The 22,907-nt window shown below is 38.7% G+C and overlaps 1 protein-coding gene across 3 annotated transcripts; it reads left to right on the top strand.

Annotated features, from left to right (window-relative positions):
* The first annotated feature begins 44 nt into the window (after positions 1-44).
* On the top strand, positions 45-22,806 carry nlgn3b (neuroligin 3b). 3 transcript variants are annotated; one of them, XM_051893138.1, is made up of 9 exons: positions 813-1,397; positions 1,484-1,607; positions 6,965-7,665; positions 9,256-9,309; positions 9,987-10,142; positions 11,970-12,155; positions 15,261-15,385; positions 16,256-16,923; positions 18,413-22,806. In XM_051893138.1, the coding sequence occupies exons 3-9, from the start codon at positions 7,200-7,202 to the stop codon at positions 19,293-19,295; spliced, it is 2,538 nt and encodes an 845-aa protein (XP_051749098.1). In that variant the 5' UTR covers positions 813-1,397; positions 1,484-1,607; positions 6,965-7,199; the 3' UTR covers positions 19,296-22,806. The 3 variants fall into 3 exon arrangements, with proteins under 3 accessions (XP_051749097.1, XP_051749098.1, XP_051749099.1); XM_051893137.1 differs by lacking the exons at positions 813-1,397; positions 1,484-1,607 and adding an exon at positions 45-367; XM_051893139.1 differs by lacking the exon at positions 1,484-1,607.
* The last annotated feature ends 101 nt before the right edge of the window (positions 22,807-22,907 follow it).

The raw sequence follows: 22,907 nt of genomic DNA, 5'->3' as shown, positions 1-22,907 counted from the left end.
TTATAAGCTGCATGTCTGGTTTGGATGAGACGAGCTTTTGCTGCCTATATCCCCCTTATTTGCTTATTTATTTATTTATTTTGTTTCGCTGCCGGTTTGTAAGATCGCTCGTGTCCCTTCGGTTGCCTGGCAACGCGCGTGGCAGTGGGCGCTCCTGACCTTGCGTCCGCGACCGCGCACAGCGCGCGCGCTTAAAATAGACCCGGGGAGATTGACGTTAATTGAAAATAAGAAAAACGCAAGAAGAACCGTGCGCCGTTCACACGGCTCGACGGGGAAAAGGGGGCATGTTGGATGGTGGGAACGATGAGATATGAGATTATTACAGTGCACGCTCGGATGCGATACCGGCTGAGCGATTCGGCAGGTGAGCCCAAAATTTTCTTATTTATGGCTGATCTGATGCGCGCCGTCGGTTCTCAATATCAGTCAGCGGTGAGAACGAACAATCTCGAGTAATAAGAGCAATTTTCTGATGCTGGTGAATAAAAAATATGGGCAGTTATGAAAAAAGCCTGAACTGGATCGTGTATGAGTGTAAGTGGAACGCGTTTTGATTGAACAATGAACGCTGGTCTAATGAATGCGCCGCATTGCTTGTGTTTGGGAAATGGCTACGATAAAAGGATGTGATTTCTGTAAAGGAAATATTTTCATTTTCTTTATTTCATTTGATTTCATTTTAACGGCGTTTTCTTTCTCTCATCTGCAGCATAAAAGCTCGCAATAGCAAAACGGTGAGCAGAGAGCGAGAGAGAGAGAGAGAGAGAGCGAGAAAGAGAGAGAGAGAGAGAGAGAGAGAGAGAGAGAGAGAGAGAGAAGAGAGAATTATTCGAATAACCTCAAAGCCATGATTTGCTGCATCTGCGCTGTGGAATCTTGTTAATCATAGTCATTAGATGGTCGTAAACAGTCGGTTTTGTAGTTCAACTCGTTGTCAGACTAAATAAACTTATTCGCATCTGTTTGAAAACACCTCTGCCAGCACCGTTATTTAGCTGTTCTACAGGCCTGTCTGCGCGAGGGACACTCGGGGGTCGAGTCGTTCTCCGCGTGCATGCTCAATACCCGCTGATATATTAATCACGGGCGGCGCGTGACGCTGCGCGCGTGTGAATTAAAGCTGCAGTTCGTCACCTGTTGGAAAGGTAACGGCAGCGCACGCGGGAGTGCCAATCAGAAACCAGTGTCGCGACCGTCCGTGTGGATGAATCCAGGAAGCGAGACCCGTATCGAGTCCAAGTTGTCATAGTGATTTTACCATCTGTTGGATCGGTTTGCTTAAAGCTTTCCCAGCGCGCGCACATGCGTGCGCGTGTCCAAAGGTGTTATGTTGTTCGTTTACGATACAAAACTCTGGCATTAGCCGATTCGAGGGAAGGGTCGTGACACCACAGGTACATTTTCACGAGCAACTTGTTATCAGATGTGCAGTGAATACTGAACCTTGCTAGAGTTTTCATAATGAAATGCCCCTGCATAGTTTATTATCCGAGCGCCATCCCGCCACTGCACCGTTCAGTCGGAGCTACGGAGGAGGAGGAGGAGGAGGGACAAGACTATTGGTATTCATCTCTCGTATGGTAGTCTCTTTCACCGTCCCCGCCGTGAGTCCGGGGAACACACACACATACACACACACACACACACACACACACTCACCCCATTCCTAATGAATGCAGAAAAGAAGCGGTTTACCCTGTATCATTAAACCTGAATAGGCAATAGCATCAGATTCATGTAAACAGAGCTGAATTCGTCAGTTCAATGAAAGCAGACTTTATCATTTCATTTCTCGCACAGTTATGTGGGTTAAATATCAAGGACCCAATTTTGAAACGCATCTCTACCCTGTACAGCTGACCTGATTGAGGCGCGCGCCGTCCTCCCGTGTCCGCTCGCTATTGGAAAATGGGCACTGGAATAAACGGACTCCCAGTATTCTCTCGATGGGCCCCCACGATTCAGATTAACTGACCTACATTACAGGGGTGGAGGAACCCAGAGGCCAGAGCTAAAAAATATTTACAGAAACGCGAGAACGTTTGTTTATGCTGATATTCTACAGGTAGCGAATCTCATCAGCACCATGGACAGCGACAGGAGTGAACTGAAAGATATATATAAAAAAAAGCCCGTGGGCACAATTAAAGGCTGGATGGCTTATTAAATTCAACATCTTTAAAGACGGAAATATTAGTTAGTTTAGGCTTATTTCTATAAGTTAGAAGAAGTCAAAAAATTGAGGTAATTAATCACATTATTTTAAGTTGACAAACTCGAAGATTAGGCTAAGTTAAGAACATTTGATTTTGATTTTGTATTACTAAAAAAAACCTAGTTAAATGTAATTTAAATAGCTCAAGTTTGATTGACTAAACATCATGTTAACTTCTAGCTAGCAAAGAAGACTATCCATATACACTTGCATGTATACATTAAACAATAACACATCTCTACCTATATTAATCTTGCAACAACACACAAAATAACACTTGATTTAACATTTAATCTCCTTGTCTGATGCAAAGCATGCTGGGATTTAGAAATCTGCTGCAACTCATTCAGTTTAATATAATAGTAATATAACTAGTAATATTTAATCTGTAATATTTGAGTGAAATTAACTAATTTCATTTAGTTAATTTCACTGCTTGGTTTCACAGGCATGACGGGAAATTCTCTTGCCATTGTGTAATTCATCAAGTTATAATTGATGGTTTTGATGCCTGAGCTTGACCAGCGTATATTTCTGAAGGTCTGGTGTACCTTTAATCGAAATACTTTTCAGATTTCAAGAGGTGCTGCATAACGGGGCTGACCCAGTTAATTGCACAATGAATACTTGTAATTATATTATCCTGTAGGTTGCTATTTTGAGGCATAATAATGCCAGTGATGACATCTGCTTAGCAGTTGCTTTTGGCTAGTTTGAGATCAGTTTGTTTCTGTGTATATGGGATTTTGTTTTATTTTGTGTTGTTTGCAGTTCTAAAGTTGAATTTACTGGAAAGGCAATTACATAAAATAGGTCATATAAGCACCTGCTCAACACACCAGCATTTTACACCACTGAGCACGAAAGTCGTTTCACACCTCTAAGAGTGGCAGGCAAAAGATTATATTTTAGGTTTTGTTTTTAAATTGTTGATTATTTTGCATTGCACAGTGTTTTGCTCATTTAATGTTCTTGAAATAGAATTTGTAGGGGTTTTTATATAAATCTTGAATATTTGATATTCACTTTTATTTCTGTAATGTCTATGAGATCGAAGATCTGATACATAATTCTTTGATAATTTACTTTTGTTTACATCTCATGCTGTAAATGGTTGCAAATCAGTCCTTTTTTACCCAGAAAGTGTACGTTTCTCTCAAATCCTTAGGAAGGCTTACAGAATTGGTATTTGCATTATTTTATCCTGTAGGTTGCTATTTTGAGGCTTCTGTAAACAGTGCTGGGGCAGTGAGTTAGGATGGGGATTACTGAGCTTGATGTCACATTATTTTTAAAGTTTGTCTTTAAAAATGTAACTGCTTAAAGTGTAACTTTCCGATTTTTAAGTGTAACTTGTTGATTTTTTATAGCTCCAGGGCTTTCGTTAAATTGGCAGTTTATTTGTTCTTCCCCCTCTGTTTGGCCTACAACAACTGTGTTCCAATTCATCCGAAAGTAACTCACTCCCTTTAAACGTTTACTCTTTAAATTCTTGCACCCATGAACAATACAAGTCGACACCATTATAACTAAAAGTAAGGTGGCATTTGACTCTGGTCAAGCTTATCCATAGCAGACAAGTGGGAGTGGCATTGGGCGGCATCATGCCCAGTGCATTATGGGTGTTGAAGTTTTCCTACCTATTTGGGAACAGGAAAGACAACAGCCTTTTTTCTTTGTTTTCTCAAGTCAGGCAGCACCGATTTCAAAAATATTGTTGCCTTTCTACTGCATAGGCAGCCAAGTTTTCTTGAAAGCCCATTTTGCCAGCGGTGAAGTACCCCTTTATGTATCAACAGAAAAAAAAACTTGGTAAACAGGACAAAAAAGTATTCACTGATGAAACTTTGGTGCTTTTTTTAAAGGTTCCTTGTGACAGATTAAAGGTCTATGTGTTAATGAAATTAACACTGTGGCCATGTTTCACTTATCCCAGATTGTACATCTGTCATCTAACTTCTAAATTAGTATCCCAGGAAAAAATGCTCATAAAACGCTCCATGTATCTTCATACATGACTTCACACCAGACTGGCCAATGCAACATGTCTTCAGCCAGAAAATAGCAGGTTATGTCAATGGTTTATGAGATCCTAAAAATTGAGCCGTCTTAGTGACACAATGGTTCTTTGGTACATCAGTTTTACCCAGCCAGAATCGCAGACTGTCAGACTTCCAGGTCTGATCTTTGGCCAGATTTTTGAAAGTAAGGATGTAGATGTGAACACTTGTTTTGTGGTTGGTCCTCATCACCGCAGTGCAGGCTAATGAATGCTGTGGGTTTTAGCCCATCGGCTCTACATGCTGCCATCCCACAGCGTCATGCACGCACATTGATTTCAGATAAAGCAGCTGCTCTGCGTGTTTGTGGCTGAAGCGTTGCATATCGATCCACTCGCACAACATGCATTCTGAACACAAGCTCTGCACTATGAGACTTAAGCTCCTCCCCTCAGAAGATATAAGATCCACCTGCTGTCCATGTCTGATCCCTCATGAGAGTGAACCTACAGCACTGGAGCTGTGCAAGGGTTCAGGTTTAAAGTGTTTGTACTCGCCCTTTAGCACACGTGTGAATGTGATATGAAGCACAGACTGTGCGTGCATCTGCATTTGAGTGTTTCTGCTTTCTTTCTCTCTCTAAAGTAAACCCTTTGCTAGAACATTCATATATGCAATTCACCTAATGTTTTTTTTTTTTTTTTATATTATTTCAATTTAAAATAACTATTCTATTTAATATATTTAAAGTGTAATTTATTTCTATAATGGCAAAGCTGAATTTTCAACATCATTACTCCAGGCTTCAGTGTCACATGATCCTTCAGAAATCATTCTAATATGCTGATTAGGTGCTCAAGAAATATTTCTTATTATTATCAATGTTAAAAACAGTTGTGCTGCTTAATATTTTTTGTGGGAACTGATTTTTTTTCAGGATTCTTTGATGAATAGAATCTTCAAAAGAACAGAAGTTATTTGAAATACAAATCTTTTGTAACATTATAAATGTCTTTACTGTCACTCTTGACCAATTTAATGCATCCTAACTGAATTAAAGTTTTCATTTCTTTCAAAATAAAAATAAAAATCTTATGAACCCCAAACTATTGAACATCAGTGTATACATACTGTATTCTTGTGTGTGTATAACATTCAGTAATATTCAGATACATACAAAGTTCTGTCATGAAAATCTAGATGGCGCAGGCAGATAAATTCACCCAAAAATTAAAATTCTGTCATTAATTAAGACCTTTGTTCATCTTCGGAACACAAATTAAAGGGTTAGTTCACCCAAAAATGAAAATAATGTCATTTATTACTCACCCTCATGCCGTTCCACACCCGTAAGACCTTCATTAATCTTCGGAACACAAATTAAGATATTTTTGTTTAAATCCGATGTTCATGTGAGTACAGTGGTTCAATATTAATATTATAAAGCGACGAGAATATTTTTGGTGCGCCAATTACACTGATTCATAACGTTCCAAAGCTTACTGAAGCAGTGTTTTGAAATCGGCCATCACTATATTAAGTCATTTTGGGTTTTTTTGGCACACCAAAAATATTCTCGTCGCTTTATAATATTAATATTGAACCACTGTACTCACATGAACTGATTTAAATATGTTTTTAGTACCTTTATGGATCTTGAGAGAGGAAATGTCATTGCTCCCTATGTAGACCTCACGGAGCCATCGGATTTCAACAAAAATATCTCAATTTGCGTTCCAAAGATTAACGAAGGTCTTACGGGTGTGGAACAGCATGAGGGTGAGTAATAAATGACATAATTTTCATTATTGGGTGAACTAACCCTTTAAGATATTTTTGAAGAAATCCGAGAGGTATCTGACTCATCTATAGTCAGCAATTTAACGAGAAGATATTGTTGAATAAAGTCGTTATTTTTGTTTAGTTTTTGCGCACAAAAAGTATTCTCGTCGCTTCATAACATTAAGGTTGAACCACTGTAGTCACATGAACTTTTAACAATGTCTTTAGTACCTTTCCGGACCTTGAAAGTGGTGGTTAAATTGCTGTCTATTGGGCTCTCAGATTTCATCAAAAATATCTTAATTTGTGTTCCGAAGATGAACGAAGGTCTTACGGGTGTGGAACGACATGAGGGTGAGTAATTAATAACAGAATTTTCATTTTTGGTTGAACTAACCCTTTAACTCAATCTGCTTGCAAACACTTTGCCTGCAGCTGATTTCTGCATTATCAGTAGCCAATAAGCTCACTGCTCAACCTTCAAATACTTGGTCAGCATCTGCTGTAGCAGTTTACAGCAGCAGCATGTCTTACTTGCTCACAGCAGCATGTTGTGTATGTATTGGCAGTAGCAAGTCCTGTATTAGCTCTGCAGCAGCAGCAATAACAGTAGCAACAGCGTAGCAGATCTATTCCGCTAATGCCAAATACACCAACAGTGTCATATCCATTTCCATGCCACTCGTCATGACAGAAATATTGTTTTTGCATTACAAAGTTAATTTTAACTTCTTTTTACGCTTGAAAAGTGTTCTTTCTTTCAAATAAATGCCCTTTGGTTTGATATTTAGCTATCTAATGCTATGACATTCATGCCTTTTAAGGTTTGACATTAAGTGTCCATTTTTGAGGCCACTGTAAGATGTGACAAACTGTATTTTCTGAGGGATTATTAATATGGTTCATATTCTGAGCGGTGTGATGAAAGGTTCTGGCTCTTACATCCTGTTTGTGTGGATTTCAGGTTTGTGCTGAATGATCTGCGTGCTGGAAAAATGAACAGCTTCACCTGCTGAAATCAACAACCAATATGGAGCACTTGGTGGTGGACATCTGGCTGCGAAGATGCCCACTGGATCTTCCTGAGTGTGTGGCATTTGTTTTTGAGTGCTAGAGTGTGATTGTGTCAAAGCGCAGAGTGTTATTAAGCTACAGACAGAGATTTTTCAGTGCGAACGTGTGTGCTGTTAAGAGGGACCATGTGGCACACACAGTCAGCAACTTACCTGCCGCTTACCCACCTGCTCTGCCGACCTCTGAACTTTGCTCTGTGTTGGCTGCTTGTTTGGTTGATGTGGTCAGTCTCCATGGCAACAGCACTGACCTACCAGCCCACAGTAAACACAGCACTTGGCAGACTAAGGGGGATGCGGGTTGCTGTGGCAACGGAGGGTCTGGGCCCTGTGGATCAGTATCTGGGTGTGCCTTACGCTGCCCCACCTGTAGGAGAGAAGCGCTTCATGCCGCCCGATGCTCCATCGGCCTGGTCCGGTGTACGGAACGCCACCCGCTTTCCTCCTGTCTGCCCACAGACCGTTCGCAATGCAGTGCCCGACATCATGATGCCCGTCTGGGCCACCTACAACCTTGACACGGTCGCTACGTACCTGCAGGAGCAGAGTGAGGACTGTCTGTACTTGAATATATACGTACCCACACAAAGTGGTGAGTACAAATGCAAAATGCACACACACAATTTCATATACAGAACATCACTGCTTTTGGTTCTTGGTTTTTAGTTTCTTCCTCATCTACTTGCTGTAGTTTTTACTTGCCACTTGGGGTGTTGGGTGCTGTTTTTATAATATTTAAATATTATTTTATAATATTTTATTATTTTGTTCTAATATACCTTCAAGGGAATTAGTTTGTTCATATGGTTCATGTAACAACAGATTAAAAAAAAAAAAAAATCAGCAATTTAAGTTTCTGTGCTGCATTTTAGGTCTTCTTTTTATTGCATACTATTTATTTAAAAGCTGCATTTATATAAATACAAGATGTAATCTAGTTTTGTTATTGTTGTCGTATTCAGTGTACATTTTTTTGTTTAAGTTTAATGATTTTGTCCTAATTAAGTTTTTTTTCCTTCGAAAACCCTGTTTACTTGAAATAAAAATGAAACAAATAAATAATGAGATAGATATATATTTAAAATATACTGCCTGTTTCAGTGTTTTTATCTAATTTTTGTTAGTAACTTTTTTAGTCATTTATTTTCAAAAGATTACGCCGTCTCTAATGCTCACCAATTTTGCATTTATCTGATCAAAGATACAGTAAAAACAGAATATTATTACAGTTAAAAATAATAATATTTTAAAATGTAATTTATTCCTGTGATGCAAAGCTGATTTTTCAGCATCATTACTCCAGTCTTCAGAGTCACATGATCCTTCTAATATGTTGATTTGGTGAAACATTTCTTATCAAATGCTGAAAAAAAAGTTTTTGTGGAAACTGTGATATAATTGTGCGTGTGTGTTTAGAATTTTTGATTAAAATTTAAGAAAAATATTTTGTAACAATGTAAAAGTCTTTACTGTCACTTTTTATCAATTTAATGCATCCTGAATGCATTAATGAATAAAATTATTCATTTCTTTAAAAAAAAAAAAATGTATGATCAGTAGTGTAGCTGGACTGTAGTTTACCTACTGTAGATGAAGAGTAGATTGAAGCATGGCAAGCTACAGTTTCAAAGCTTCCAACTTCACTGCAACACACATAATGCACAAAGACAGAATTTTGTTTGTAATATTGAATGTCAAAAATAAAAAGACAATGTTCCACTGGAGACCTGTTATGTTAGCTGAAAACACTACAGTCCACCACGGATCCTCTCAGTTCCTGTCTCTCTCAGCCTTTCTAAGCTACATCAGAAGCTTCTCTGATATCCAGTTCAGTGCCTATGGCCAAAATCCACTCTGTGCTTTCCTTGCAGTCTTTAAGTTGAACTGAAGCAGCATCTGTGTCCACTGGAGTGAACGTTTGGAGCACTGTTTTGGCCTCATTTGAAGTAAATAGCAAATATTTCTTGGTAAAATGTTGAATGCTTTATTATTGCAGGGTTTGAAGTGGGAAAGTAAACCCTTGTTTGTTTCACACAGTAATTTAGAGAGAAGTCCACTGAGCTTTTATACAGCCCCACTTACACACTTACACAGAACCCACAACGCACACAAACACACCCACACATTTCTCTGCGGTCTAGTTTCTATCTGCTCTTCTAATTTATCATCTCTCTCTCTCTAGGTACAAAGAGAACAGGCGACATGTCAGCTGATACAGAGCGTTCAGAGGATGATGGTATGTCCCGTTTTCATCATTCTTTCAGTTGAATCCATTTTTAATGGTTTTTCCTATTCATTTTTTATCCCATCGTGGTTAATGCAGGAGAGAATAATCTGGATGATGTTTACACAATGTTGCATCATTTTCAGGAGGATTTTATAAGGTAGTCCAGTGTGTTTGCCCCGCATCTTGTCGGTTGTACTGTAGATATCATATTATCGACCACTTCTACTGTACATGTGCAATTATTTTACACTGTTATAGTATTTCAAATCCACAGTCAGTATTACTAAATTTTGCCACTTTCTCTTTATAAATGTTGGGCAGAAATTCAAACTAATCTTTTGCAAATGCATCTAACGAAAAGACATTATTCGCTTGCCTACTGTTATTTGTGAATGCTGCATTTGAAGACAACCATGAAATGACTATAATCATTATAATAAATGAAACTCAAAGAAATTGAGTAATTTAAAGGAAGTCTCAGAGGCAGATCTTGGCTGGTTACATTGTTATTTTTAGTCACTTGTGCTGTGAATGTTGATAAGTAAAATAGATTATTTAAACCTGAAGTCTGTCAGTGGTACAGAAGATCTCTGTGGAAATTTTGAGCAGCTGTGAAAAACACTTCAGAACGCAGAGAGCCTCATGTTTTTTTTTTTTTTGTGCACTGTGTGTGTGTGTGAATGCAGGGCTGAGGGATTCTCGAGATGACCCCCGTCCTGTGATGTTGTTTATACATGGTGGCTCGTACATGGAGGGCACAGGGAACATTATGGATGGTAGTGTGTTGGCCAGCTACGGCAATGTCATCGTCATAACCCTCAACTACAGGGTGGGAATATTAGGTATGTACTATAAGGGAAAAGGTTTTTAAGCTCTGAAATTTGGTAAAAAAAATTAGTTTATTATGGCTAAAAAGTACAGTGTTTTTCTTCATGTTTTGGAGGAAAGATCAGCATGCACAAGATAAGATACTGTTACTCCAAATGAAAGATGTCAGCCATTATAAAAGCATCCAAGTCTTTAGAAGACCTTAATAATGTTTTATAAATGCTTTGGGAAGCAGATCTGTCCATTACAGCCTCATTCAGAGAGAGTGCTGTTAATATGCTTCTTTTCTAAAGAACTCTGATTCTGTTAAATCTCAGCAAGTAAAGCATCAAAACAACACAAATTTCCTTTTCAAATGTTATCAGACAGAAAATCACTAACAATGAAAGAAAGAGAAATAGAGTGAAGAATGCTTCCATCTTTAGGAATGAAGAAGCTCTGAAGAATGCTCTGATAAGACAGCACAGCTGAACCCTATAAAACAGCAATCATCTCTAAAAGCAAACAGGCATCATCGCCTACATTTACACTGATGGCCTGTCGGTTGCGATAAAACTTCTGAATGAAAGAAATGTACTTTATGTTTGGAGTACTTAATCACTAGGCTAAGATCCTGTTCCCAAATCCTGACTTTACAACAGTTACAGTAAAACAGATAGTGACCAGTTAGATAACAAAAGGGGCTTTCGCACCGGTGGAACCTTTTCCTAGAACTATTGGCTGTAGTACCTGGATTTTGCTGTGTTCGCACCGCAGGAACTAGGGACGATTTTAGTTAGGAACTCCTTTTGGGGGAACTAAATTATCTCCTACTTCAAAGTAGGGTCTAATCCAGCACTATAGGAACTATCAGTGATGTGAGTGTATGTTGATTGGTCAAACACATGTCAAACACCGGCACCCGGCATTTTTAATAAGCTGTGTAAAAATATTTACTTCACAAACATGGAAAACAGCGATAACTGCATTTACCTGTTGTCTGCGGGGTTGTGTTGCCTCAATGATATGTAGGAGATTTAATCTCTTAACCCCACTTTTTTCTCTTTTGGTCGCGTAAATTATGTTTTTACATTCCATCTCCGTTATCATGAAACCCATGACACATAACAAACACAGTTCTGATCACGGCATTCTCCATCCACTGGGTTTTAGCGTTTGTAAATGTCACGCTCAAAGACTTCCTGATATCCTATTCCCAGTGCGAATGCAGCCAGGAACATGGCCCTGGGGAGAAATTAGTTCTCTGAGAACTATCCTAGTGGTTAGTTCCTAGAACTGAGTTCCTAGAACTATTTGGTGCAAAAGCCCCTAAACTTATCAAAGCTCTTGTACCTCTTAGACAAAGATGTCCTAAATATTGCTGGTCAGGCTGTATACAGCTCCTAAAGAACACAGCCAATCCCAATGGCCTGCACCAACCCCAACTGGGGTCTAGTTTTGACTGGTTAGCATGACCAAGTTAGCCCCTGCTGGTAGATGTCATAACTACACCACCACTTTTTTGTTAAGCAATGTACACAGTAAAACTGAACAACTGCCAATGAATGAATGAGAATTCTAAAGGCCCGGATATACTTCGTTTTCCGCATTCCGCTCCATCTTGTGCACAGTTGAGCGTGCGAGCCTTTCAAAGATGCTTTCGCTTGCGATTTTACAAAAAATCTCCACAATCTCAGGGAGACATCTCCTTCTGTTTTTAACCACAGTAAATTCGTCCTATTTTCAGCTGCCAAAAACACATAAATGAAGCAAAAAGATTTCGCTCTCAGGATCATTGATGAGTAGTCAAAAAAAGATTGTTTCTCAAATCTTTCTGTCCTCTCTCTTTATCTCTCTGTCAGGGTTTTTAAGCACAGGTGACCAGGCCGCTAAAGGGAATTATGGTCTCTTGGATCAGATTCAGGCTCTCCGCTGGATCAATAAGAATATTGGATATTTCGGTGGCGATCCAGGCCGTGTGACCGTGTTTGGCTCAGGAATCGGAGCGTCCTGTGTCAGTTTGCTCACTCTTTCACACCATTCTGAAGGTCAGACACCTCAAATAATATTAATGTTTAATTCACCATATAAAAATATCATGTCACAGATGCAGTGAAATTCTCCTCACTATTGTTCCAAATGTTTATGTAATATTCAGATCAACATCATTCATGAACATGTTTTGAAACAGAGGGACCTGACAATGTGTAGCCTACACTTTGATAAAAAACAATATTAAAAAATATTATTAAACGATAACAAATTAAAATATCAATGAATTGTTTGGAAAATAAAGATTCCAATCTGCTCATTAGAATCTTGGTAATGAAGTAATTTTATAAATTATACTTATTTCATTATACCCTCTTAAGCCTTATGGCCTTATGGTAATCAGTTAAAGGTGTGTCTCGGTAAGGCACGTATAGTGTATTTTTGCAGTCTGTAACTGCTGAGACAGCTGCCTCTGCAACCATGACCACTGTCACATCCGAGTTTCCGTTACCACGGTAATCTCTGCTGTAACCATGGTAACTTGTCTCCTGCCTCATCAGCCTTATCCCTCTGTTGTGGGCCTCAAGTGTATGTAGGTGTGTCTGTCATTGCAAGGCGTGTGTGCAAAGTGTGTTTTACAGAGATCAGAGCCAATCACACATGCCTGCAGGGATATTGATCCTACATCATGGTTTTGCTTCAGTGTACAGTACTGATAACTCCTCTACCTTTTCATCTCTTTCTCTCACTGTGTTGTCTTCTCCCTCTCTCTTTATGTCAGTTTCTGAAAAATTTACGCTGATCCCCCATTTCATTTCCATATGATGGTTTATGCATGCATTTGCTAGTATATATATTTTAGAAAACTGTGATTTTGTACATACTGTATAATTTTATAGCTCTCTTCTCACCTAATGCATTTACAGCCAGAATAAAACCCAGGTGCACTTATCTAAATTGTAAAATTCTAGGTGCTTGTGTATTGTAGGACACCTTCACCACAACTGGTATCTGTTTCCCAGAAATCCTGCTTTCTTACAGAAAACCATAGCACTGGTTTTGTCCAAATCGACTGTCACTACCAATTTTTGCAGTTATTTCTCCAGAAAGGAGCATCCTTTTTTCTGTGGGGACCGCAGAACAGGTCATCCCTGCTGAGCAGACATTTGATTTCAATGTGTATAGAGTGAGGTCAGGGGTGGCAGACTGCACCCGTACTTTTGCTATATCATTTATGTAGATGTTCAAAATGAGTGGATGCAAGCTACATCCCATTCTCTCTACCCTCCTTACATTAACTGTGGTTTCTACGGTTTTGTTGCTTCTCTGAAATACACTGATACTAAGTCATTAAGACTTAAGCTCTCTTTAAATTATTCTGACTGTTCCAGACCGAGTGAAATGATGTATGACTTCAAACAATCAAAAATCAATTTTACTGTTCACTAGAAGGGCTCTTCTGCAGACAAGGATAAAAGGATAAAGATGATAAATCTGCATATTTATGTGGATTCTGTTTCATTGTGTATGCCTGAATGTTGGACTGAATAAAATAATATTTTCTACATGACAGTGATAGAGGAAATTTCAGAAAAAAACTCTTCTTTTTATTTATTTATTATTTTTTTGTTTATTGATTTCTGTTTAGTTTGATGCTATCGCCCTTCAATATACCCTTGGATTATTAGCCATTGAATGATTGTACGTATTGCTGTGAGATACCCGTACCACTGTTGTGATATTGTAAAATTATATATATATATATATAAAAGAAAAAAAATAATTTTAGGAACAGCATGGTATTATCACGCCTAATTTTTTTATGCAGTACAAAGGGGTCCTGTACATCATATTTATAGTCACTGGCAAAATAAAAGTTAAAACCCCTAATCTAAGACTTTTTGTATTCAGCTTGATAATATATGTATTTATATGTGTGCATTGGAAGCTTCAATACCAAGGTAAATTCCTTGTTTGTGCAAGCACACTTGGCAATAAAGTTCTTTCTGATTCTGATAATAGCTGGCTTGAGCTTCAGTCCCTGAAATTCAGGAAAATTCAGCTCCCATCTGGTGGGTGATGGGCATGTTTTACACCCAGTAGGGCATCCCAGTAGGATGTAGCTGTTGAAGTTGTTTCTCCATTGTTACCTTGTAGAGTAATTTGCATGAGTCAGAAATGCATGTGCTAATTATGAAAGGCTTGTCTTGGTTTAAATGATGTGGTAGAATTGAATAGAACAGAAATGTTTTAGTCACCTGATCAGGGTTGGTAAAACTTGTTTACACGACTGTTTACAGTGCAACCATAGAGTCATGGTACGAGCTCATTACAGCAACAGTCCTGCTGGAGCATTCTGGGGGTATGTTTTGCTGAAGGCCACAATGATGATGACTCATGACTCGTGCTTTGCAGAGAACGTCTGATGATATTTGACTGTCATGATATTGTATTCTAGGCCTATCAAGTTTGGGATTAGTGTCTCTATAGACATGTTAGCGGTCCAATATCTGTAATTACTGTCTCAGGGGAGATAGTTGAATGTGAAGTATTAAATGATTAAAAAAAAAAAAAAAAAAAAAAAGCCCACCACCGACCAGATGGGAGTTGAATTTCGTGGGTTCAAGCTCAAGCCAACTAATATTATATTATCTAACTGATTACAAAACTGTGAGTGCAGTTGAATATGAAGTGTCAAAATTAAGCAATAGACACAGTGGATTTGGCTGGAGGATTTGACAGAAACTGTATATGGTCAGGAAAAAATGGCAACATAAAAGCAAAAACGACCCTGAAGATCAATTGCCCCTTACTAAAAAAGCTAATTTCTAACAATGGACCGAACACATTGTTTGGCACATGTAAGAAGAAATGACCTGTCCAGCATGTACTGAAACTGTATTAAAGCATCTCATTTAATAATTGAGAGTGGATGAGAAAAATATAATGAATTGGTTGAAGGTTGCGAGGGACGCATAAAGATGGCATTCACAAAGTCTCTTAGAAAGCCCAGGATGTGGATAGACCCGTCTTTCATGACAGATGAAAGATACTGCAACTCTGCCCTTTGTGGATACAATACTAATATAATTACTGATCTGGAATATTGGCATGGCATTTACTGTTTTATTTTCTTCTGACATTCTCTGTTCTCTCTCCAGGTTTGTTCCACAGAGCAATCATTCAGAGCGGCTCAGCACTGTCCAGTTGGTCAGTGAACTATCAGCCTGTAAAATACACACGTCTCCTCGCCGAGCGTGTCGGCTGTAATGTCCTTGACACACAAGTAAGATGTTTGTTTTAATTTCATGAGTATTTTGAGTTATTAAAAAGGCAGTGATAATGCAGTCGTAGGTATTCTGTGTAGATCCTTGTCAGGTGAGACAAAAGCCCTAACACATAGTTGTGTGCACTTCTGTTCAAAAGTTTGGGGTTGGTAAGATTTTTAATGTTTTTGAAGACGTCTCTAATGCTCACCAAGGCTATATTTATTTCATCAAAAATACTGTGAAAACAGTAATATTTTGAAACATTATTACAGTTTTAAAGAACTATTTTCTATTTTAATATATTTTAAAAGGTAATTTATTCCTGTGATGGCAAAGCTGAATTTTCTTCAGCATCATTACACCAGTCTTCAGTGCCACACGATCCTTCAGAAATCATTCTAATATGCTGATTTGGTGCTCAAGAAACATTTCTTATTATTAACAATGCTAAAATCAGTTGTGCTGCTACATATTTTTGAGGAAACTATGATACATTTTTTTAGGACTCTGATGAATAGATAGTACAAAAGAACACCATTAATTTGAAACAGAAATCTTTTGTAACATTATAAATGTCTTCACTGTCACTTTTGATCAATTGAATGTTTTGCTGAATAAAACCATTAGTTTTTTTTAATAAAAAAGATTTACTGACCTTAAAGTTTTCAATGGTAGTGCACAATCTAATCCACTTTCCTACGACACTGCAAACTGGCAGCTTTGAGGTCAATCTGTGGAAATTAAATCTTTGATTGGTCAAATTTGATTGGTTGCCAGTGTAATATTTTATTTTTAACTTTAATTTAGTGTCTACCTTCTAATGTCTATCAATTTTTCCCAGTTGTGTAGGTGAGGAGGCAGATATAATAGTTGTGTGTTTTATGCAGGACCTGGTCCTCTGCATGCAGAAGCGTAGCTACAGGGAACTGGTGGAGCAGGAAATTCAGCCAGCACGCTTCCATGTGGCCTTTGGCCCAGTCATTGACGGTGACCTCATTCCGGATGACCCTGAAGTACTCATGGAGCAGGGGGAGTTTCTTAACTATGACATCATGTTGGGCGTTAACCAGGGCGAGGGCTTCCGCTTTGTAGAGGGCGTGGTAGAACCAGAAGAGGGCGGAGTTTCTGGCTCAGATTTTGACTTCACCGTATCTGATTTTGTGGATGGTCTCTACGGTTATCCAGAAGGGAAGGACACTCTCAGAGAGACCATAAAGTTTATGTACACGGACTGGGCCGATCGAGACAATCCCGAGACCCGCCGCAAAACCCTCGTGGCCATGTTTACGGATCACCAGTGGGTGGAGCCAGCTGTGGTGACGGCCGACCTGCATGCACGTTACGGTTCTCCAACCTTCTTCTATGCATTCTACCATCACTGCCAGAGCCCTATGAAGCCTCCATGGGCGGACGCCGCACACGGTGATGAGCTCCCTTATGTGTTTGGCGTTCCGCTTATTGGTCCCACTGAACTCTTTCCCTGCAACTTCTCCCGTAATGATATCATGCTGAGTGCCGTCGTTATGACCTACTGGACCAACTTTGCAAAGACCGGGTAAAACAGACACTCTCTAAAATAGCACAAGCAACAAATCAAAACAATACACAAAATTACTGTACAACTGGAAATGAAAAGCAACACAAAGTGAAATATTATCAGTGACAATACAACAATAAAGTATCTGGACTCAAAGAATAATTTTTTGTAAACATTATTTATACATGCCACTCTAATCAATTATGCAGTCATTTAAAAAAAAAAAAAATCAATTTTGTTCACAGTCTAGTGCATGAAAAAAGATGAAGTAAAAAGGATTTACAGGATAGCATATAATATTATATTACACCATTGCACGTTGTCACAATACAACTAGCTCCCATCTTACCCAGCCACACAAGTGTGACTGGTAAACTGGTAAACAGTCACTGTGACCTTCAAGTAGGTCACATGGAGCATAGCGAGAAACTGTGGGAGGAGCAATGTTGTAAGTAAATTTCAATGTAAAACAGGGCATCAGTGCCTTCTGGTGGAAAGAAAGTGGCATTAAAACAATGCACCTGCACTGTAGATACATAATGTGCACATACATAAGCTCACAACAGGGATAGTTTCAAATGCTGTTATTCACATTTTGTATGTGTAAATATTGTATATGTTTGTATAAGTTTGTATATGTCATTCTTATATGCTGATATGAGGTTCAAGAAACATTTCTTATCATTATCAATGCTGAAAACAGTTGCGCTGATTAATATTTTTGTAGAAATCTTTTGTAAAATTACAAATGGCTGTCAGTCTTGCTCTATTTAATGCATGCTTGCTGAATTTATTTTAAAAAAACCAAGCCATCCTAGGTGTATATGACTCTTCTTTCTGATGAACACAATCGGAGAAATATTAATAAATTCCTGACGCATCCGAGCTTTATAATGGCAGTGAGCGAGGATCAACAAGTATGAGCTGAAGAAAGTGCCTCCATCCACATCCATCCATCATAAACGTACTCCACACGGCTCTGGGGGGTTAATAAAGTCCTTCTGAAGCAAAGCGATGCGTTTGTGTAAAAAAAATATCCATATTTAACAAGTTGTTAAATACAGAAGGCGGTCTGGAAGAAGCTAGATATTTTACTTCATAACTTGTTAAATATGGATATTTTTTACACAAATGCATCGCTTCGCTTCAGAAGGCCTTTATTAAACCCCCCGGAGCCGTGTGGAGTATGTTTATGATGAATGTGGACGGAAGCACTTTCTTCATCTTAATACTCGCTGGTATCGCTCAGTGCCATTGTAAAGCCTGGATATGTCAGGATATTTATTATTATATCTCAGATTGTGTTCATCAGAAAGAAGAAAGTCATATACAACTAGGATGGCATGAGGGTGAGTAACGCTTATGATAATTTTCATTTGAAAGTGAACTAATCCTTTAATATTAAAATTTACTAAAACAAAAACAACAACAACAAAAACACTTTTATATAGTTCTTATAACTGTTTTGTGTGTGTGTGTGTGTGTGTGTGTGTATCTGTTTGTTTAGGGATCCGAACAAGCCAGTTCCTCAGGACACTAAGTTCATCCACACCAAGGCAAACCGTTTTGAAGAAGTGACATGGGCCAAGTATGGTCCTCACGACCAGCTGTATCTGCATATTGGACTGAAGCCTCGTGTTCGGGATCATTATCGAGCTACTAAAGTGGCCTTCTGGAAGCACCTGGTACCTCACCTGTACAACCTGCATGACATGTTCCACTACACGTCCACCACCACACGGGTTCCACCTCTTCTGACCACACACAGCTCTCACAGTGCCACGCCACGGCCAGGGGGCAACAAGGCTCGTACCCCTGGTAAACAGCCCCCCCAGTCCACAGCACGCAGCGGACCGCTGGTCATTGCCAATCCACGCGATTACTCCACAGAGCTGAGTGTCACGATCGCTGTCGGAGCGTCCCTCCTCTTCCTCAATGTCCTGGCTTTTGCTGCGCTTTACTACCGCAAGGATAAACGCAGTCGACAGGACACACCCCCTCAGCCCGCTCCTCAGCGACAGACCCCGCCCAATGACCTCAGTTACACGGCCACCTCCATCTCTGGGGGTAACCAAGAGGAGGGGTCACTGTGCGACCCCCTGCGTTTGACCCCGGCGTCATCTCCACGGGATTACGCCCTCACACTTCGCCGCTCGCCGGATGACATTCCACTCATGACGCCCAGTTCTGTTGCCATGACACCAAATAGTGGCACTATGACACCCAACACAGTTACCTTGACGCCCAATAGTGTTACTATGACGCCCAACACCATTACCATGTCACCTAATTCTTTGATGGGATATCCCAGCATGCACCCTTACAGCACTTTCCCACATGGATACAACTCCACCAGCCTGCCCCACCCACACTCAACAACACGTGTATAACATGCAACAGAAACTCACCACACACCAACACACAACACTCACATCCCACAAATCCTTACAACACAATCACAGCAACTGATTACTGTAAACAAGATCAAACCGGTGCAAACTGTTTAGCAGTATTCAAAAGTACAATAGCAGGTGAAACTAATACATAACATGAGCACAATCACCTCTGATTTATGGCACTAATGAATCAGTATGGCCCATCAATATAAACCAGAAGGAAACGAACAGTATAAACCAGAAGGAATGTCACTGCAGCACACTAGCATAAACAGTACGGCTCAGTATGAACGCACCGCTTCACGTCTGACCCATGTCTATACAGACAATATTCACGTTATATGAGCAGTTAAGAAACTTCTCTGTGGAATAAGACCGAAAGAACGAGCAGATTACCTGAGGGCGAGCTGTAGTACCGCTGCTGCCTCTAGGTGGAGCTGCAAGACTCTAAAAACCTCCAAGGTGTCTGATCCGCAAGAACAGTAGGGGGCGCTGGAGTCCCATCAGTGGTTCACCATTATGAACCAAGCAAGCACTTATTCTATGATATGTAATAATAATAACCTGTAATAACAAACATATTAATGGCTATTGTACAGTATAACATATATTAACGTCAATGTACAGACAGCTTTTTTGAATGTGTCAGAAAAAAAAATATTTCTAATCGTTTTTAAGCTCAAATTATATCCATAGCAAAGAAGGCCATTTGAAGCCCAGATTGATTTTAAATCCTGAACCGTTTTTTTTTTTCTTTCTTTCTTTATAATTGCAAAAAAATGTACTATTTTATACCACCTTTCTCTCTCACTCACTCACTCTGACTCTCTTTTTCCCTTCTTTCTCTCTATGAACGGGTGAACTGTCTAGGCCTAGGCTATTTTACTTTTGGTATAGGCTAATCGATTCATTTAGTTGTAGATTACACCGATCACGCCGATTTTAAATAACACGGCGTGTGTGGAGATTATTCATGAGAGAGAGCGGGTGTGTACAATTTTCAAGTTAAGCATCTTTAGATAATTTGTGTCTTGCTAAATGTTATCATTTTGTGAAAATGCTTTTCGATCATCTTAAATATGTATTGTATCTGAGTTTGGTTGATATGTTTTGTGAAAATGTTTGAACTCAATTTGAAAGCATTGAGATTTTTTTTCAGTATTTATCGATGATATGACATCACTCATACAGTAATATGACATCACTCATACAGTAATATGACATCACTCATGCTGTGATATGTCATCACTCACGCTGTGATATGACATACAGGCTTTGCTGAGAACTTAAAATGTTAATCTTTCCCATGAAACATGAATGTGGTGATTTGTACTGAACACAGGGCTTCTCTGATGAAGGACGGTCTAAAATACCATGTTTACTATGGAGCTGCACAGAGTTTACACAGGGGATACAATCGTGTAGTCATTGTGTCATATCCTGCCAGATGGTTAGATTCTCCGTGTTACCCATGCTAACCACCCCTGCCACGATTTTTGTGCCAAATTTGCGATAGTTTCCCTGGTAACCAGCAGAAAGTTTGTCTGTTAACGTGTTTGTGTGAAAGTTCAACAGCTTTATAAAACAATTTGCAGTATTTACAACCATTTTAGTTCATTTGGACTTTGAAGAGGAAAGACAATAGCATTTGGATGCATGGAGTTGGACAACAGCAGTGTGTCTCTCCTGGATGAGGGTGACCTGTGTGCAGATGCTCAGGTCTGTCGATTCAACGGCTTGCAGAAGTCTGTTCTTTTATACTCTGTACATTTCTGCCTCAAATTTGCAGTAAATATTGAGTTTGCCTAAAATTCCTGTTCCTTGTTTATCAAGATTGATTTGGAGTCTGGAGACTGGAGTTTTTGATCTCTAGAGAAAACTGTGACGCATTTTACAGCGCATTCAAGGCACATTCTGTCAGATGTTTTATGTGTTTCCTGGGAGCTGTACCTAAAACATTTTTTAATGCTACAGGAAAATCTTAACTAGGTCTACAACAAAATATTTATATTGGAATATTTCACACAAAATTTAAAATCTATTAGCCTATCTACTTACCCTCGGTACATTATACAATGTTTGCCTTTGTAAAATTTCTTTACAAAACAAGAATGACACTCTACTGCTTATAATTCACTGCAGTACAGTATGTTAAAGTTTACATTATAGTACAAAATTATTCAGTTTTGTATGGTAATGGAATTGAAAGACTAACACTTGTGTGGTAACTAATTGCTTTGATAGTATATGAGTTTTAAGATTCAGAATATATTTCAATATGGTATTACTGTAGAAATGTAGCAAATTTCTGATTTATTCATTTTTGTATTATGCTAGGTTTTGAACTTAGGATTTGAAAAGAGTATGTAAACGTGCAAATTGGCCTGCAGGTACAGTACATAGGCCTACAGTACCTTTAGAGTTTTGGTGGTGGTTGTGTCTAAGTGAGAAAATAATTAATGTAAATCATTGAATACATTTTGTGCCAAAGCAATGATAAATGATCCACAGTTTAGCCCACATAGACTACATCAGTGTGTCACCGTGTGATAAGTTTTGAAAAAATGATGTAAAGTATGACAAAATGTGTCCTAGTGATTGTAAAAACTGTAAGACTGTCTTAAGAACTAACTAGCAGTTAGCCAAGGGATAATCAGTCTTACTTTTTGGATACAAATTAGAGCAATATACTTTTTTATGTATACGTTTTACGTTTTTAAAAAGTTATGAACAAACAAATTTTGATGACTAACATGTAAGACTAGTCAAAGCAATTTATGCAACCGGCCCCAAGTTCGGCTATTTTAAGGTCAAACTTTCTGAAAATGTTGTCGCTAATATAGTTAAATATGTAAAAAAAAAAAACATTTAAGTGGTCCTCACATAAATGAGCCAAATAATGTTTTGCTATAAATCTTCTGATATCAACAGGTTTTTGTTAGCGGTGTAACTAATATCACTTGCCTATAAAAACCATCACCTCTTTGAGGTTTCCTCACTAATTTGATGAGAACAATGTGTAAATTACACCTGTGTGTTTATATTTTGTGTACAAAAATTAAGAATGGGTCTTTGACGGAGCACACAAAATTTATTTCAAACCACACATTAGCCCCACTGTTTACAGAAGATTGAGAAAATGTGTGTGTGTGTGTGTGTTGCTGAAAAAGAGAATTGTCTGTGTGTTCCTATTTCTGACACAACTGTAGTATTGTATTGAATGTTCTCTTGTCCCAATCTGACTCGGTCACATCTCCCTCGCTTTGCTTCAAAATGTGTGTGCGTGTGTACCAACTTAACCATATTTTGGGGACAAATTTGTACCCAGAAGTGAGTTAAATATGATGAAACCTCCTTTCAGGGACATCCTCATTTGTAAAAACGTCATTAAAATAAAATCAACAATTGTGAAAATACAGAAAGTTAAGCATGTTTGTGTGCATGCACACAGATGTTTATGTAGAAAAATTCATGAAGAGGCCAAAAATAAGAGCTACTAGCGTTTGTGCATGATTGTTTTGGCCCATTTGTTCATCTTTATCATGTATGCACATGAGAACATTTAGGGTTCATTGCGCTGACACACACAAACACACTTACTCTATT

The sequence above is a fragment of the Ctenopharyngodon idella genome, chromosome 5, assembly GCF_019924925.1.
Source record: "Ctenopharyngodon idella isolate HZGC_01 chromosome 5, HZGC01, whole genome shotgun sequence".
NCBI classification, from domain to species: Eukaryota; Metazoa; Chordata; class Actinopteri; order Cypriniformes; family Xenocyprididae; genus Ctenopharyngodon; species Ctenopharyngodon idella.
Note: the sequence above shows the minus strand (reverse complement) of the source record. Positions and strands in the feature narration are given on the sequence as shown.

What these genes read in the sequence shown, in the direction of transcription:
- nlgn3b (XM_051893137.1), top strand. Translation starts at nt 7,200, where the DNA reads ATGTGGCACACACAGTCAGCAACTTACCTGCCGCTTACCCACCTGCTC. An exon ending in AGAGCGTTCAGAGGATGATG is followed by an intron (nt 9,310 to 9,986) that starts GTATGTCCCGTT and finishes GTGTGAATGCAG; the next exon opens with GGCTGAGGGATTCTCGAGAT. An exon ending in CTACAGGGTGGGAATATTAG is followed by an intron (nt 10,143 to 11,969) that starts GTATGTACTATA and finishes TCTCTCTGTCAG; the next exon opens with GGTTTTTAAGCACAGGTGAC.